Below are 17,528 nucleotides of genomic sequence, written 5' to 3'. Positions count from 1 at the left end.
TGAGCCCAAGACAGATACCCAGACATCAGGCTACGTTGGTCAACGGAAGACGTTAAGCGGCCCAATCCGTAACGTCTTCCAAATATATCACACTTACAATCTCAGTAACTCGCGCAACCCGAAGAAAAAACCACATGAGAAAAAGAGGTCTTGACGCCATTGCCATCACTCCTGCCCAAATGGTGTAAATCTGCCGATAAGACATCAAGGCAACGATTTTGGCATTTGATATTATGGCCACTAGCGGTCCCAATGTGTACAAGGTCTCGATGGAGACCAAAAGCTCGACGAGTACGATGAAAGCCACTTGTTTGCCAAAACAAAGACACACCATTTCCAACGCATCCGTCGTAGCCGTGTGCAGCATCCGTGCCTGGGAAATGAATGTCAAACACATTTAATGCGATGCACAGGGCAAAAGCGCGCGAACACAGAAAAGAAGTCGTGGGAAGCAGGGGGTGCAAACAAGCTACGCGGCGCGTGAAGCGATGCACAGTAAATGCTTTACGGTGAAAGGCTGCACCAACATATTATGGTGGAGATTTTCTCCATAATACTAACGAAATTCATCAAAGTCAAAACAGTGACTTCTCAATGGTATGTTACGAACTCAGCTGCACCACCATAATATGGAACATTTTCACCATAATATGGAGAATCTTCGGTGTAGAACATTTAGAGTGTGCTGTGCTCCCCGCACGGCGGAGCCGTGGCCGGAGCGCGGCCAGGGCCAGCCTGCGCGGCGCCACCATGTCGCTAAAATTAAAATAACTCAAATCTACACCGAATTGAGTAAACGAGGTCATGTTTAGAAGCTACACAAAATTTCCTGTGCGAGCCTTGAAATGGATTTGTGTTTCTGACGAGTGAAACACGTTTAAATGCAATTTGCAATTAATTTTCCGTACACCAATCCACCGACTACAACTTTCCCTCCCTTTCAGAAAATAAAGCGATTTCCGTTCGTTTCGGGCCCGTGCATTAAGCGAGGTGATTTTTGGCCACTGTTCACCCTGCAGTTTGATGCCAGTGAAATTTTCGATCAACAAAACACACGAAAAACGTGAAAGAGACTTGAACAAAACTCACCCTGAATATCAGTACCTATTTTAAAAAAGGTGCAGTTTTTGACCATTTTGCTTTGATGTCCCTCCTAAGCTAGAGATCCCTGCTTTTGTCTGAGATGAACATTCTAGTCCTCGCCGATCAAAGAACAAGCACTGTAAAATAATTGTTCGCAAAATTACAAACATTTCTTGGGTAATTTTGTTGCAAGAATAATTTTTTTGATCTAAACTTGTTTTAACAAATATTTTGTAAATTGACGAAGCCATCACCCCATCTCGTAATTTTACAAGCAATTTGTGCAATGGAATTACCTAAATACTTGCTGTAATTTGAGGATGCATTTCATATTGTTATGACCATCCTGTAGTATTATCGTCGCCTTTGAAATGTATTTTGTCAATACCATTTCATAAGTCAGTGTTCACAAACAAATTTCTTCAGACGAAGAAGATTTCTGTGATGAATTATTCCTAAAACGCCCTCTACAAATAGATTTCATGGACTTTGTAACAATTGTTTTTGTAAAATTACAATAATTTTTTACAGTGAGAGGAAGAAGAAGCCGGACAAAAAGGTGCGGGTAGCAATCCCGGTTTCATGGAGAAAAACAGACCAAATATCATTATTACCTTTGTCAAAATGTATTTGAAACATACATAACGCGTCAAGGAGGAAGTTACGCCTCGCGAAACTCAGAAACTCACACGTAGAAGCCTGCGAGGGTATACATTGCCGGCGCCAGTTCAGCAGGGTGCGAAAACTTAACGTAACCGGTAACTTAACGGAAATTCGGAAGATACCATTACTGCCGTTATTTTAATTTTGTTAGTTAATGTTAGTAACAAATATAACATACGATTGAAACATTAACGATAAAATTATACCCACATCTAATCAGGTAGATAAACAACGGTAAATAGCTTTAAACGGTTATACAGAATAACGATTATTGAAATTAACCTTCATCATTGGAGAATCATTAATAACGTTAATTGTGGCCCATCGTTTTTAGGTTGCAGTTCATATCAATAATCGCAACACCGTTCCGATTTAACGTTATATTTTATATTACACGATGCGCTTCTTTTCTCCTTCCGCTGCGCTGCGCCTGGGCATACAGCTTGATGAGTGCCGCTAGAGTCGTATAGACCCCTTTGGGGCCCCCAGAGGAGACTTAAGGACTCGAAGCGCCGAATTATCGTGGACGCGATTTCTTATAGCTCGGCGAGGATAGCCGTCTAGCCTTGCTTCGCTTGCCCGCTATGATAACGATAAAACAAATTATTGTTATTAATATGAAATGTAACCGTTAATGTTGCTACAGAATTATCGTTACTACGGAATAACCGTTATTTTGCTAAACCAAAACGAGTTGTTCTTCTCAAAAATGTTATCTTTTATACCGTTTAAATGTTTATCCACAGTTATTGTTTCTATGAATTAACGTTAATCCTTTTACAAATGTTTGCGGTTATTAGTTGTACCTTTAACAAATAACAAAAGCGTTATTTCCGTTATTTTGGTTAAGTTATCACACTCTGCAGTTCTGTCTTTTTTTCTTTCCTTTTTCTTCCATCGGCGACGACTATAGAATGCTCTATTAAAACGTGCACATTGTTCTGAGACTTTAAAATGCAGGAATGGAGATCGGTCTTTGTTCGGGCGACCAAAAGATCATCGCTCTTTGTTCAGAGGCGACCCATCGCATTGCATTCCAAAATCAAGAAAGCTGAAGTCAAATGTCTGGTTCTATCTTGTCATGTCGGCCGGAATTGTTTGTTCGGTCTGAATTTAGCAGCCTAGGTGGCATAAAATTAGTTTTACCAGTTAAGTTTATCCTGTTTGCTTTGAAACCCCATTTACGAAAGCACGTGTAATGCTAAAGATCCTTGAGTACAGAAATGGGTTGCACTCGGAAAGTTATCTCTGCGGAAGGAGCGGAAATGACCTCTACGTGCGGAATCACCTATCATCAAGAACCTATAAAGCCCCAATCCGACTGACTCACTGACTCACTGACTCATAGAAATGTTTGGGGTGAAGGAGTGGTCGTAGAGACATGCGGTTTTTTCCATTCGATTCCAAATTTTATGGAAAAATTGGGAAAAATCCCAAAAGTTGAAAATTCCTAACCGTTTCCGAGCAAACTTACTTAATCTTCAAAAAAGCGGACCAAATTCGGTCGAGACATTTCCGAAACTGTGCCGCAATCGGGTCCCCGTCACCGGCAACATCCTCAAAACGATTAAATAGGCCTAAATTTCAACAAAACCCACTCAATCTTCAAAAAAGAGGACCGACCGACTAAAAATTTTTATTCGCCCTATCGCTAGGTCTGGTCGAGACATTTCCAAAACTGTGCCGCAATCTGGTCCCCGTCACCGGCAACATCCTCAAAACGTTATAAAAATAGGCCTAAATTCAACAAAATCCGCTCAATCTTCAAAAAAGGGGACTGACCGACAATAAGTTTTTATTCGCCCTATCGGTAGATCTGGTCGAGACATTTCCAAAACTGTGCCGCAATCTGGTCCCCGTCACCGGCAACATCCTCAAAACGTTATAAAAATAGGCCTAAATTCAACAAAATCCACTCAATCTTCAAAAAAGGGGACCGACCGACAATAAGTTTTTATTCGCCCCATCGGTAGGTCTGGTCGAGACATTTCAGAAACTGTGCCGCAATCGGGTCCCCGCCACCGGCAACATCCTCAAAAACGATTAAATAGGCCTAAATTCAACAAAATCCACTCAATCTTCAAAAAAGGGGACCAACCGACTAAAAATTTTTATTTGCCTCATCGGTAGGTCTGGTCGAGACATTTCCGAAACTGTGCCGCAATCGGGTCGCCGTCACCGGCAACATCCTCAAAAACGATTAAATAGGCCTAAATTCAACAAAATCCACTCAGTCTTCAAATAAGGGGACCGACCGACTAAAAATTTTTATTCGCCCCATCGGTAGGTCTGGTCGAGACATTTCCGAAACTGTGCCGCAATCGGGTCCCCGTCACCGGCAACATCCTCAAAAACGATTAAATAGGCCTAAATTCAACAAAATCCACTCAATCTTCAAAAAAAGGGACCGACCGACTAAAAATTTTTATTCGCCCCATCGGTAGGTCTGGTCGAGACATTTCAGAAACTGTGCCGCAATCGGGTCCCCGTCACCGGCAACATCCTCAAAAACGATTAAATAGGGCTAAATTCAACAAAATCCACTCAATCTTCAAAAAAGGGGACCGACCGACTAAAAAATTTTATTCGCCCCATCGGTAGGTCTGGTCGAGACATTTCCGAAACTGTGCCGCAATCGGGTCCCCGTCACCGGCAACATCTTCAAAAACGATTAAATAGGCCTAAATTCAACAAAATCCACTCAATCTTCAAAAAAGGAGACCGACCGACTAAAAATTTTTATTCGCCCCATCGGTAGGTCTGGTCGAGACATTTCCGAAACTGTGCCGGAATCGGGTCGCCGTCACCGGCAACATACTCAAAATCAATCATCAATTATCATCAAGAACCTACATAGCCGCAAAATCCGACTGACTGACTCCCTCACTTATCAAGAACCTATATAGCCCCAATCCAACTGACTGACTCACTGACTCATGCACTGACTCACTCACTCATAGAAATGTTTGGGGTCAAGGAGTAGTCGTAGAGACTTGCGGCTTTTTCCATTCGATTCCAAATTTAATGGGAAAATAGGGAAATATCCTAAAAGTTGAAAATTTCTCACCGTTTCCGAGCAAACCTACTCAATCCTCTAAAAAGGGGACCGAATGACTAAAAATTTTTATTCGCCCCATCGGTAGGTCGGTCGAGAATTTCCGAAACTGCAGCAGTCGGGTCCCCGCCACCGCCATTTGGGTAAATCATCATCATCAAGAATCTATATAGCCCCAATCCGACTGACTGACTGCGACTCACTCACTGACTCACTCATAGAAATGTTTGGGGTCAAGGAGTGGTCGTAGAGACTTGCGGTTTTTTCCATTCACCTCTATCCTTGTCAAAGCAGTCTTCAATACTTTCCGGACCTTGTATGCACCCATTGACTGCCACAGTAGCCAATGCAACACAAGCTATCTATTTGGGCAGAAAAAGAAGCTTAATTATATGGTCAAAAGCTGTTAAATAGACCTTTTAAAGAAGCAGCACATTTCGAGGGGTCCTATTCAAAAGATCTTATCTGGGCGTTCCCCCGAAGAAAATCTTATCTTAAACGCATGTGAATTTTACATAGTTTGTTCATTTGAGAGAGCTACATATCAATATAATTGGTGAGTTTGATCGCGTGAATCTACAGATGGTAGCGAGGAGAAACCAAAAGTGCATTTAGAAATATGTTTCGCTTGCCGTCGTATTTATTCTGATTGATCAAAATGAGTGAAATTTGCAGGCGTTTAAGATAAGATTGTCTTCGGGGGAACGCCCAGATAAGATCTTTTGAATAGGACCCCTCGATTTACTTCCTTAGAAAATTTGCCTTTGGTCACCACGGAAAATACTTCGGCACGCGCCCCACACATGCGGGGGTCTGGGGGCGGAGCCCCCAGCGAGCAGCGCGAGTCAAGAACCTATATAGCCCCAATCCGACTGACTCACTGACGCGCTCACTCACTCACTCACTCATAGAAATGTTTAGGGTCAAGGGGTGGTCGTAGAGACTTCCATTCACCTCTATCCTTGTCAAAGCAGTCTTCAATATTTTCCGGACCTTGTATGCACCCATTCACTGCCACAGTAGCCAATGCAATAGAAGCTATCTATTTGGGCAGTAAAAGTAGCTAAATTATATGGTCAAAAGCTGTTAAATAGACCTTTTAAAGAAGCAGTACATTTACTTCCTAAGAAAATTTGCCTTTGGTCACCACGGACTTACTGAAAATACTTCGGCACGCGCCCCACACATGCGGGGGTCTGGGGGCGGAGCCCCCAGCGAGCAGCGCGAGTCAAGAACCTATAAAGCCCCAATCCGACTGACTCACTCACTGACTCACTCACTCATAGAAATGTTTGGGGTGAAGGAGTGGTCGTAGAGACTTGCGGTTTTTTCCATTCGATTCCAAATTTTATGGGAGAATTGGGAAAAATCCCAAAAGTTGAAAATTCCTCACCGTTTCCGAGAAAACCTACTTTATCTACAAAAAAGGGGAACAAATTTCTCACCGTTTCCGAGCAAACCTACTCAATCTTCAAAAAAGGGGACCGACCGACTAAAAATTTTTATTCGCCCCATCGGTAGGTCTGGTCGAGACATTTCCGAATCTGTGCCGCAATCCGGTCTCCGTCACTGGCAACATCCTCAAAAAACGATTAAATAGGCCTAAATTCAACAAAATCCACTCAATCTTCTAAAAAGGGGACCGACCGACTAAAAATTTTTATTCGCCCCATCGGTAGGTCTGGTCGAGACATTTCCGAAACTGTGCCGCAATCGGGTCCCCGTCACCGGCAACATCCTCAAAAACGATTAAATAGGCCTAAATTCAACAAAATCCACTCAATCTTCAAAAAAGGGGACCGACCGACTGAAAATTTTTATTCGCCCTATCGGTAGGTCTGGTCGAGACATTTCCGAAACTGTGCCGCAATCGGGTCCTCGTCACCGGCAACATCCTCAAAAACGATTATATAGGCCTAAATTCTACAAAATCCGCTCTATCTATAAAAAAGGGGACCGACCGACTAAAAATTTTTATTCGCCCCATCGGTAGGTCTGGTCGAGACATTTCCGAAACTGTGCCGCAATCGGGTCCCTGTCACCGGCAACATCCTCAAAAACGATTAAATAGGCCTAAATTTATCAAAATCCACTCAATCTTCAAAAAAGGGGACCGACCGACTAAAAATTTTTATTCGCCCAATCGGTAGGTCAAGTCGAGACATTTCAGAAACTGTGCCGCAATCGGGTCCCCGTCACCGGCAACATACTCAAAATCAATCATCAATTGTCATCAAGAACTTAGAAGGCCCCAAAATCCGACTGACTGACTCCCTCACTCATCAATCAAGAACCTTTATAGCCCCAATCCGACTGACTGACTCGCTGACTGACTCACTCACTCATAAAAATGTTTGGGGTCAAGGAGTGGTCGTAGAGACATGCGGGTTTATCCATTCGATTCCAAATTTAATGGGAAAATTGAGAAAAATCTTAAAAGTTGAAAATTTCTCACTGATTCCGAGCAAACCTACTCAATCTTCTAAAAAAGGGACCGAATGACTAAAAATTTTTATTCGCCCCATCGGTAGGTCTGGTCGAGAATTTCCGAAACTGTGCCGTAATCGGGACCCCGCCACCGGCAATTGGGCAATCATCATTCAAGAATCTATATGGGCGATTCCATGCCAAACCAACGAACGCTTGGAATTTCATCTCTCCGATTTTGATGAAACTTTTTTTGGGGGTAGGGGTCATCATAAAAAGACCCCCTGCGGTTTCGAGACGATTGAGTGAAGTTTTGATGCCAAAATTTTCATTTTTCGTCATATTTTTTCGAAAAATTACCATTCCCAAAATAGCTCATCTTTGATTTCGACCTTACTTTTACCAAATGATCTCCTAACATAGTGGAACAAAACCCTAAAAGGGTTTGGTCGGCCCGCCCATAGGATCTGAGAAATCGCAAAAACAAATTCTGAAAAAATCACCAAATTCGTGTATTTAAGGTGGTGGTGGTGGTGTGGGTTCTTGCCTGCGCTGCGCAGCCGTCTGTTCTGGTCAACATCGACTTCCCCGCTCGGCGTGCGAAGGAAAACCACCCGCCAGGAGCGCATGTGAAGCTCGGATAGGCAACACTGCGATTCCAAACGCTATGAGTATAGCACGTATGGTGCTATGCAGCTGACATATCGCACCACACGTGCAATGCGATAGCCATATTGCACCTCACGTGCAATGCACAGTGGTACGAAACGGCTAAAAATGGGACAAAAATATTTGAGCCTTCCAAAGGACTTCTTGGGCCATAAAAAAGTTAAAAAAGTGTCACAAAGGTGCACCGGAGCTATATTGCTAGTGTAGGGTCGCAAAAACCTCAAAAAACGCGGAAAAATGCCGTTTTTGGGGTCTTTCCCTGTGATTAAAATGACTTCTAATTCGAATCCGCACTATCTCTAAGCGCCAAAAGATAGCCTAATATGTGTACTTTGAAACCCTGACAGCCCCTAGGCGACCAGACACCCGGGATTTTTAATACACGCAACTTAAGGTAAAAATAAATTGTCTGAAAACCCGAAAAAAGCCCTTTTCAGGGCCAAACCCGAGCAGATTAATATCAGTTGCTGTCAAATGGCAATAATGGCTGACAAATAGACTCTTTCACTCATTGCGAAGTAAAGAAATATAGTTCTCAAAATGTCGGGAACCAGTAGCGCACCAGCGGCTATCATTGTAAACAGTCAAAAGCTGAATCCTGATTGGTTACAAGGTAGGTTTACGCCAGACCGCGTCTTGTCGTAACAGGCTTCGCGATGTCTCGCTGCCTGTTCCTCCAATCCACGCCTGGCGTACCTGCCTTGGCCTGCGGCGCTAGCCTGCCTGCGGCAGGCAATGGCTTGTCCGTTGTCGGTTATTTTTTAACTTGTTGAATGCTGGGGGGCTCCGCCCCTCAGACCCCCCTACATTGTAAATAGAGTTGTTTTATCTACAGGTAACACGATCTTGACCCTTGTCACTTTTTAACTTGTCGAAGCTGGGGGGCTCCGCCCCCCAGACCCCCCTTTCTCCTAGACAGAAGTGGTCTATCTGCAGAAATCTCTATTTTTCGCCGTTTTTTTAGGTGTTTTTCGCCTATAAAAACTGAACCAGTTGAGCTAGGATGGTGAAATTTCGCGTGTGCCGAGCCAAAGACATACCTAAGAAGTGTGCAAAATCTCACCGAGATCGGCCGAGCCGTTCAGGAGGAGTAGTGCGGACAGACAGACCGACAGACAGACAGACCCACAGACAAAACTTTTCAACCCCACTGGAGTAACAGGCTTCGCTATCGCTCAGCCAACAAGCGTAGCTCTGGACGAAGCTCACTGCAGTGGCCGCTAGGTGCCGCGCAGCTTCACTGAGATTCCGAACGCTTTGAGTATAGCACGTAGCACGTATAGTGCAATGCAGCTGAGATATCGCACCATACGTGCAATGCCATTAAACGTTAATTAAACGGAAACGGACACTGGAAATCCAAACGCTATGAGTTTAGCATCAATTGTTCCAATGCAAAAGCATTGCACATTAAGGGCAATGCCCCCCCCCCCTTCTCACGCATTAGCAAAATGCATTTTCGGGACGCATTGCACGTAAGATGCAATATGGCTATGGAATTGCACGTATGGTGCGATATCTCAGCTGCTTTGCGCTATACGTGCTATACTCAAAGCGTTCGGAATCTCAGTGAAGCTGCGCGGCACCTAGCGGCCACTGCAGTGAGCTTCGTCCAGAGCTACGCTTGTAACCAATCAGGATTCAGCTTTTGACTGTTTACAATGATAGCCGCTACTGCGCTACTGGTTCCCGACATTTTGAGAACTATATTTCTTTACTTCGCAATGAGTGAAAGAGTCTATTTGTCAGCCATTATTGCCATTTGACAGCAACTGATATTAATCTGCTCGGGTTTGGCCCTGAAAAGGGCTTTTTTCGGGTTTTCAGACAATTTATTTTACCTTAAGTTGCGTGTATTAAAAATCCCGGGTGTCTGGTCGCCTAGGGGCTGTCAGGGTTTCAAAGTACACATATTAGGCTATCTTTTGGCGCTTAGAGATAGTGCGGATTCGAATTAGAAGTCATTTTAATCACAGGGAAAGACCCCAAAAACGGCATTTTTCCACGTTTTTTGAGGTTTTTGCGACCCTACACTGGCAATATAGCTCCGGTGCACCTTTGTGACACTTTTTTAACTTTTTTATGGCCCAAGAAGTCCTTTGGAAGGCTCAAATATTTTTGTCCCATTTTTAGCCGTTTCGTACCACTGTGCAATGCATCCCGAAAATGCCGTATGCTAATGGATGGCGATGGGGAGGCATTGCACTTCATGTGCAATGCTTTTGCATTGCACCAATTGACGCTATACTCATAGCGTATGGATTCTCAGTGAACCCGCAGGCCAGAGTGCGCATGTGCGTGCGTTGGGTTGCCTACCCTCTATTACTATTACCACTAAGGGCTAGACCACACATGAGTTAACTGAACTTCACTTGAAAGGCTAGACCACAATCAATCGTGTGTACAAGTCTATGTTTCTTCTGTTAAAATGGTGAACAGTTCATGTTGTAGAGGCGGAAGAAAGGGGGAACAGTTAAATTAGATAACGGTAAATACCCAATATTTACTCAATTTTAATTTTGTACGCAAATGAAAAAAAAACCTCCTTTTTTCAATTTTTTAGAGTTCCTCCCCTTTTCCCCTTTTCTTCTGCCTCTACAACATGAGTTGTTCACAATTTTAACAGAAGAAACATAGACTTGTACACACGATTGATTGTGGTCCAGCCTTTCAAGTGAAGTTCAGTTAACTTATGTGTGGTCTAGCCCTTAGTGGTAACTCGCGCTGCTCGCTGGGGGCTCCGCCCCCAGACCCCCGCATGTGTGGAGCGCGTGCCGAAGTATTTAGTAAGTCCATGGTGACCAAAGGCAAATTTTCTAAGGAAGTAAATGTCCTGTTTCTTTGAAAGCTCTATTTAACCACTTTTGACCATATAATAAGGCTACTTTGACTGCCCAAATAGATAGCTTGTATTGCATTAGCTACTGTGGCAGTCAATGGGTGCATACAAGGTCCGGAAAATATTGAAGACTGCTTTGACAAGGATAGAGGTGAAAGGAAAAAACCTTAGGTCTCTACGACCACTCCTTGACCCCAAACATTTCTTTGAGTGAGTAAGTGAGTGAGTGAGTCAGTCGGTCAGTCGGATTGGGGCTATAAAGATTCTTGATGATGGTTGCCCAATTGCCGGTGGCGGGGTCCCGATTACGGCACAGTTTCGGAAATTCTCGACCAGACCTACCGATGGGGCGAATAAAAATATTTAGTCATTCGGTCCCATTTTTAGAAGATTGAGTAGGTTTGCTCGGGAACAGTGAGAAATTTTCAACTTTTGAGATTTTTCTCAATTTTCCCAATAAATTTGGAATCGAATGGAAAAACCCGCAGGTCTCTACGACCACTCCTTGACCCCAAACATTTCTATGAGTGAGTGGGTCAGTAAATCAGTGAGTCAGTGAGTCAGTGAGTCAGTCGGATTGGGGCTATATAGGTTCTTGATTGATGAGTGAGGGAGTCAGTCGGATTTTGGGGCTTTATAGGTTCTTGATGACAATTGATGATTGATTTTGAGTATGTTGCCGGTGACGGGGACCCAATTGCGGCACAGTTTCGGAAATGTCTCGACTAGACCTACCGATGGGGCGAATAAAAATTTTTAGTCGGTCGGTCCCCTTTTTTGAAGATTGAGTGGATTTTGTTAAATTTAGGCCTATTTAATCGTTTTTGAGGATGTTGCCGGTGACGGGAACCCGATTGCGGCGGGGCGAATAAAAATTTTTAGTCGGTCGGTCCCCTTTTTTGAAGATTGAGTGGATTTTGTTGAATTTAGGCCTATTTAATCGTTTTTGAAGATGTTGCCGGTGACGGGGACCCGATTGCGGCACAGTTTCGGAAATGTCTCGACCAGACCTACCGATAAGGCGAATAAAAATTTTCAGTCGGTCGGTCCCCTTTTTTGAAGATTGAGTGGATTTTGTTGAATTTAGGCCTATTTTTATATATTATTATATCGTTTTTAGGATGTTGCCGGTGACGGGGACCAGATTGCGGCACAGTTTTGGAAATGTCTCGACCAGACCTACCGATAGGGCGAATAAAAATTTTTAGTCGGTCGGTCCCCTTTTTTGAAGATTGAGTAGGTTTGCTCGGAAACGGTGAGAAATTTGTTCCCCTTTTTTGTAGATAAAGTAGGTTTTCTCGGAAACGGTGAGGAATTTTCAACTTTTGGGATTTTTCCCAATTTTCCCATAAAATTTGGAATCGAATGGAAAAAACCGCAAGTCTCTACAACCACTCCTTCACCCCAAACATTTCTATGAGTGAGTCAGTGAGTCAGTCGGATTGGGGCTTTATAGGTTCTTGATGGTAATGGAAGGTAGGCAACCCAACGCATGCACATGCGCACTCTGGCCTGCGGGTTGCCTATCCGAGCTTCACAGGCGCTCCTGGCGGGTGGTTTTCCTTCGCACGCCGAGCGGGGAAGTCGATGTTGACCAGAACAGACGGCTGCGCAGCGCAGGCAAGAACCCACACCACCACCACCACCTTAAATACACGAATTTGGTGATTTTTCAGAATTTGTTTTTGCGATTTCTCAGATCCTATGGGCGGGCCGACCAAACCCTTTTAGGGTTTTGTTCCACTATGTTAGGAGATCATTTGGTAAAAGTAAGGTCGAAATCAAAGATGAGCTATTTTGGGAATGGTAATTTTTCGAAAAAATATGACGAAAAATGAAAATTTTGGCATCAAAACTTCACCCAATCGTCTCGAAACCGTTTTCATCGTGTTCCCCAGCTCTTTTTACGTAAAAAAACACTATGGAAAAAAATCCAAAAAAAATCTGCCAGAACAGAGGAAATTTAAGAAAATATCATGATTTTGACTAAAGCTAAAACTTTGATATCCTGCCACAGCCAAACGGGGTGAGATATCGCAAAACCCTTTGGCAGGGGATCTTTTTATGATGACCCCTACCCCCAAAAAAAGTTTCATCAAAATCGGAGAGATGAAATTCCAAGCGTTCGTTGGTTTGGCATGGAATCGCCCATATAGCCCCAATCCGACTGACTGACTCACTCAGTCAATTACTCAAAGAAATGTTTGGGGTCAAGGAGTGGTCGTAGAGACCTAAAGTTTTTTTTTCTCTTCACCTCTATCCTTGTCAAAGCAGTCTTCAATATTTTCCGGACCTTGTATGCACCCATTGACTGCCACAGTAGCCAATTCAATACAAGCTATCTATTTGGGCAGTAAAAGTAGCCTTATTATATGGTCAAAAGCGGTTAAATAGAGCTTTCAAAGAAGTAGGACGGTTACTTCCTTAGAAAATTTGCCTTTGGTCACCACGGACTTACTAAATACTGTACTTCGGCACGCGCTCCACACATGCGGGGGTCTGGGGGCGGAGGCCCCAGCGAGCAGCGCGAGTCAGAAAATACTAATACTACAAGGTGTTGGGTTTCGTATCAGTGGTTGCTCTTGGGTACTACTCACCTCTTCCACACGTCGTTGGACGTTGTAACCTTTATATAGCAGCACTTCAACTGTCTTCAGACTCTGATTTATACGAGCGTAGCGATTTGAGAGAGTCTCCACCGTGTACATAAACAGAGCCTGTTCGACTCCAAGCACCACGTCCTAAATAAAAAAATAAAATATGATCACACTCAATGCTCTCAATGGATAATCGGGAGTTCTGCTTCAGACATAACTTTAAACCCACATAACCGTTTATCCTTATAATTGTTGACAGACATAACCGGCTACAGACATAACTGGTGTCACACATAAAACAGGATTAATTATGGTTTAAAAACTGTAAACACACATAACTTTCAATACCCATAACTTTATTCAGAAATAACTTTTAAATTCCTATATAAAGACATATTTATAAATTTCTTTTAGAAATAGAGGAAGGTAGAAAAACAATGGAGCTTAGTTAAAAATTGAGCTGCCTTCCGGCAGCTCTCGTTGCAGCTCTCGTTCACTTTCTCCTCCTACCCTAGATGAAACGGGTGGAACATCCCCAGCACCCCTGCTGCGACCACCCCTTCCGCGGCCGCCTCTGGCACGGCTGCCTCGCGGACGTCCACGCGGGCGAGTGCCCCGCACCTGGACGGTTATGTCTGTCGACGGTTTTGTCTATCAAATATTATGCCTGTCAAATGTTATGTCTGACAACAGATATGTGAATGAGCGATTTGGTTATTTCTGTAAAATGTTATGTTTCTAGCAGATAAGATAAGATAAGGCGCGACTGAGCAAAGCCAAAATTGACAAACTCCGGATTCCCGCGTGGAAGGATCTGTAGTTTAGGCTACACTGGAAAAATATAATTTTTTTTGTAATTGTCTATTTAGATTTAAAAGAGAGATTTCTGTACTTTAAATACAATTAAACTGTTAATTGAGTGCATAAAAATGTAGTCAAAGTATAGATAAAGTATAGAAAACTATAGTTAAACTGTATAAAAACTACCAGTTATTTCGGACAACTATAGTTTTTGACCCCAGTTTGTCCCACTTGACTATATAGTTCAAAGTACAGTTTTACTGTAGTTTATTTACACAGGTAGACTTGGTTTAAAAAAGACAAGAGACTGCAGTTTGAATTTTGCGGTCAAAATTCAAAAATAGTAATTTTCGAGCCCTGTTTTGAGGAAACTCTTCCTCCCTCCCACCCCATGTGTAACTGAAGTTGTGTTGATTGTGTTTCTTGGGTGAATGTTGCCGGGAGTTGAACCTCGGACACTTCAGTTGCGAAGCAGAGGCCTTGACCACTGCTCCACTGAGCTTCCATGTGGGACAGGGCTTGGCCGCTCGACCACATGGAAAGGCCTGCTATCCCCAGGGACTAGAGTGCAACTGCAAGAAAAATACAGTTTTACTGTAAACTGCTCTGTACTATAAGTAAATTTTGCAAATCCAAGAAGTAATTTGTATTAAGTTTGCCTCTGAAACAAAGAGACCATGAAGTGATTTAATTTAGAGTGCCTTTTCAGTCTTATTTTTCAACGACAGGAGTCGTTACCTTTTTAACTTCTGAGACGTTCTGGATCAAGACGCTTCCTAATTTTTGTTGCGTTTAACATTCAAACACCTGGTTATAATGAGTTTGATGCTTCTTAACTTGAACTTGTTTGTCATCTTTGTCAAACTAGTGACACATTGTGGTTTGTTGATTTCCACGATTCCTTGTAACATAATACCTGACCAATATGGAACGTTATGAAATAATCAAACAGATTACCAGATGGTGTTTTAAAGATTTGGTTACATTCAGTCATGTGTTTTTGTTTTTGCTTTTTTTTTAAATTTTTGTTTAGTTGTGCCTTCTAAAAGTCTCCAATGTCCAGTATTTCAACGTAAACTGTTGGTCTGCGCACTTATAACTTCCTAGGCTCATACATTATAGAGACTAAAACCAACCTTTATAGCTTGAAATTTTTTAAAAGAAATTACTAAAATTTCTAAAAAATATATCTATTCCCATCCTAATATTCTATATTTTAGTTACATTTTATAATTGTTTCTGTGTCTTCATATCAAATTGCAGTGCTTGACTTATCTTTAAACCATGCTTGAAATGCAAAATTACTGCAAATTGTAGTAAACATTCAACTTGCTTGTCATTGTGTATAAAAATGTGACCAGAAACTACATTTGCTTTGTGGATTGTGCTGAAGATACAAGTGTAGGCAGATCTTCAGTAGTAGACTACAGAATTAAATAATTAATAACTTCCCTTTAAAGTACAGACCGTACTCAATACCTAGTTAACAAATAACAGTTCAGATAGAGTGCAGTTTTAAAGCACAGCAACCTTCAGTTCCAGGAGCAAACTGTACAACTGTACAACTGTACAAGTTCTGAAGTTTGTTCTTACAAAAAACTACAGTCAGCAACTGCAGTTTTGGCACTGTAGTTTAAACTGTAGTTTCACTACAGATCCTTCCACGCGGGTTCCGCCGGGTCGGGACTCAGTGCACCCTCCTAGATCCTTGCCGCACCCACCCCCGTTGGCGCAACCCGTACAACGGCGTCACTATAGGGGACCCCGCCACGCTACGGCGCGCGACGAGTGGACTACCTTCGCAGCGTTTGCTCCTCCGGAGCCCAGGGCGTGAGGGTTTACTATAGGGAGAAAAGTTTTGGTACAACAGCAACCACGCCCCCACAACAAACAGAGCTCCCTCTGTTAAGGTAATTGGCCGTTTCCGACATCTTTTGCTTCTTCTCCCCATCCCGAAGCCGGTAGTGGGAAGGGGTCGCGCCCGTTCTTCCCCTCTGGCGAATCCTATCAGTCGACCTGCAGGTTGACAGTGACCATTCATGCCGCACATCTTGCAGTTCCTCGTGGTTAGATATGCAGAAACAAAGAGAGAGACAAGGCATAAGCATGGGTCTAACAGCAGCGCCTTAACTAACACCAGTCGAATGGCAGTCCCATATCTGGTCCAGCTCATCGATAGGCGTGTCCGTCTTTTGCGGTTGGCATCATCTTCATCATCTTCCACAAGAAAGCGATGGCAGCCCCCGGGGGGAACGTGTGCACAGGGCCCGGACGCGACGGCATGGGGAAGGGAACGTGCGGAAGCAGGAAAGAGAAACAAGCTCACGATGGGAATTGGATGAATCAGCCAAGCGATAGAAAGCACCCTGCACCTAGAAGCGACACACACTCTGTCACACGCACACCTCCTGCCCCCTACAGCCTGCCCTCAGCGCGCGCGCCGAAGGCGTGCCTAGCACATCCCCTCCCCCCTGTAAAATGTTATGTTTCTAGCAATTAAAATTTTAATTTCAATATAAATGCTTTTATATTTCAGAAATAAATGCGTTATTTCTGTCACCAGTTATGTCGATTTACAGTTATGTGGGTCAAAAGTTAAGTCTGTCAGCAGCAACTCGGATAATCGATAGCAAGGCCAAGCTCGTTGCTCTAGTGGGGCTGAAACTTTGTTTTGATTTTTGGACCGAGGTTCACACGGTGAATCCATCGCTTGGGATTAATAGGGCTTTTCTCACGTTTCCAGGAGACCTGACGTGTTCCCAGGGCGGACGCAGGCGATCACGTAAAATTTCCAGGGCCGACCCTGCATTGTCAGAAAATTCCGAAAAAGAAATGGAAAAATCATGGAGTTTTTCCGAAACTTCTGCACGGAAAAAAGGAATTCGTTGACCCAACGAAAAAGTGCGTTGATTCCGTGATAACCGAAAAAATGTGTTCGAGTTACTTCTTTGAGTAACGAAATTTTTGTTGGTAAAACTAACAATCTGTTAGCGCTCCGAAAAGATCCGTCAAAGGAACAAAGTCATGCTTTTGACTCTCCAACTAACTTTCATGCTCCGCCAACGAATTGTTCGTCGGACCAACAAATTATTCGTTACGCGAACAAAATACGAAGAGAACGGCGGCTTCGCAGCCTGCGAAGGAAATCGTTTGTAATAAGACAAAGGAAAATTCTCCGTAGCCTGCGAAAGATTTTTCCTTTGTACTACAATGAGAACTGTTCGTATGACAAACAATTTCCTTCGCAGGCTGCGAAACCACCGTTTTCTTCGTATTACAAAGAGCAGTTCTTTGTAGGAATTTATCTGTGCACTGGTGCAATTTGGTGGCCTTGAAAAGCAGGTTATCGTACAGCGTGCCAACGTCGCGACTCGCAGAGAACGGCGGCTTCGCA

At 43.3% G+C, this 17,528-nt stretch overlaps 1 protein-coding gene across 1 annotated transcript in view; it reads right to left on the bottom strand.

Moving 5' to 3' along the window:
- LOC117639159 overlaps positions 1-13,467 on the bottom strand; it is a 28,691-nt gene extending 15,224 nt beyond the window's left edge. The window contains exon 1 of the mRNA XM_034374550.1: positions 13,334-13,467. Coding sequence (XP_034230441.1) covers positions 13,334-13,444 — 111 coding nt within the window. The 5' untranslated portion in view covers positions 13,445-13,467. The remainder of the gene's footprint in view (positions 1-13,333) is intronic.
- Positions 13,468-17,528: the final 4,061 nt, after the last annotated feature.

The sequence above is a fragment of the Thrips palmi genome, unplaced genomic scaffold (assembly GCF_012932325.1).
Source record: "Thrips palmi isolate BJ-2018 unplaced genomic scaffold, TpBJ-2018v1 HiC_scaffold_1, whole genome shotgun sequence".
In the NCBI taxonomy this organism is placed as follows: domain Eukaryota; kingdom Metazoa; phylum Arthropoda; class Insecta; order Thysanoptera; family Thripidae; genus Thrips; species Thrips palmi.
The sequence above is the reverse complement of the archived record's forward strand: the minus strand, read 5'-3'. Positions and strand labels throughout refer to the sequence as shown.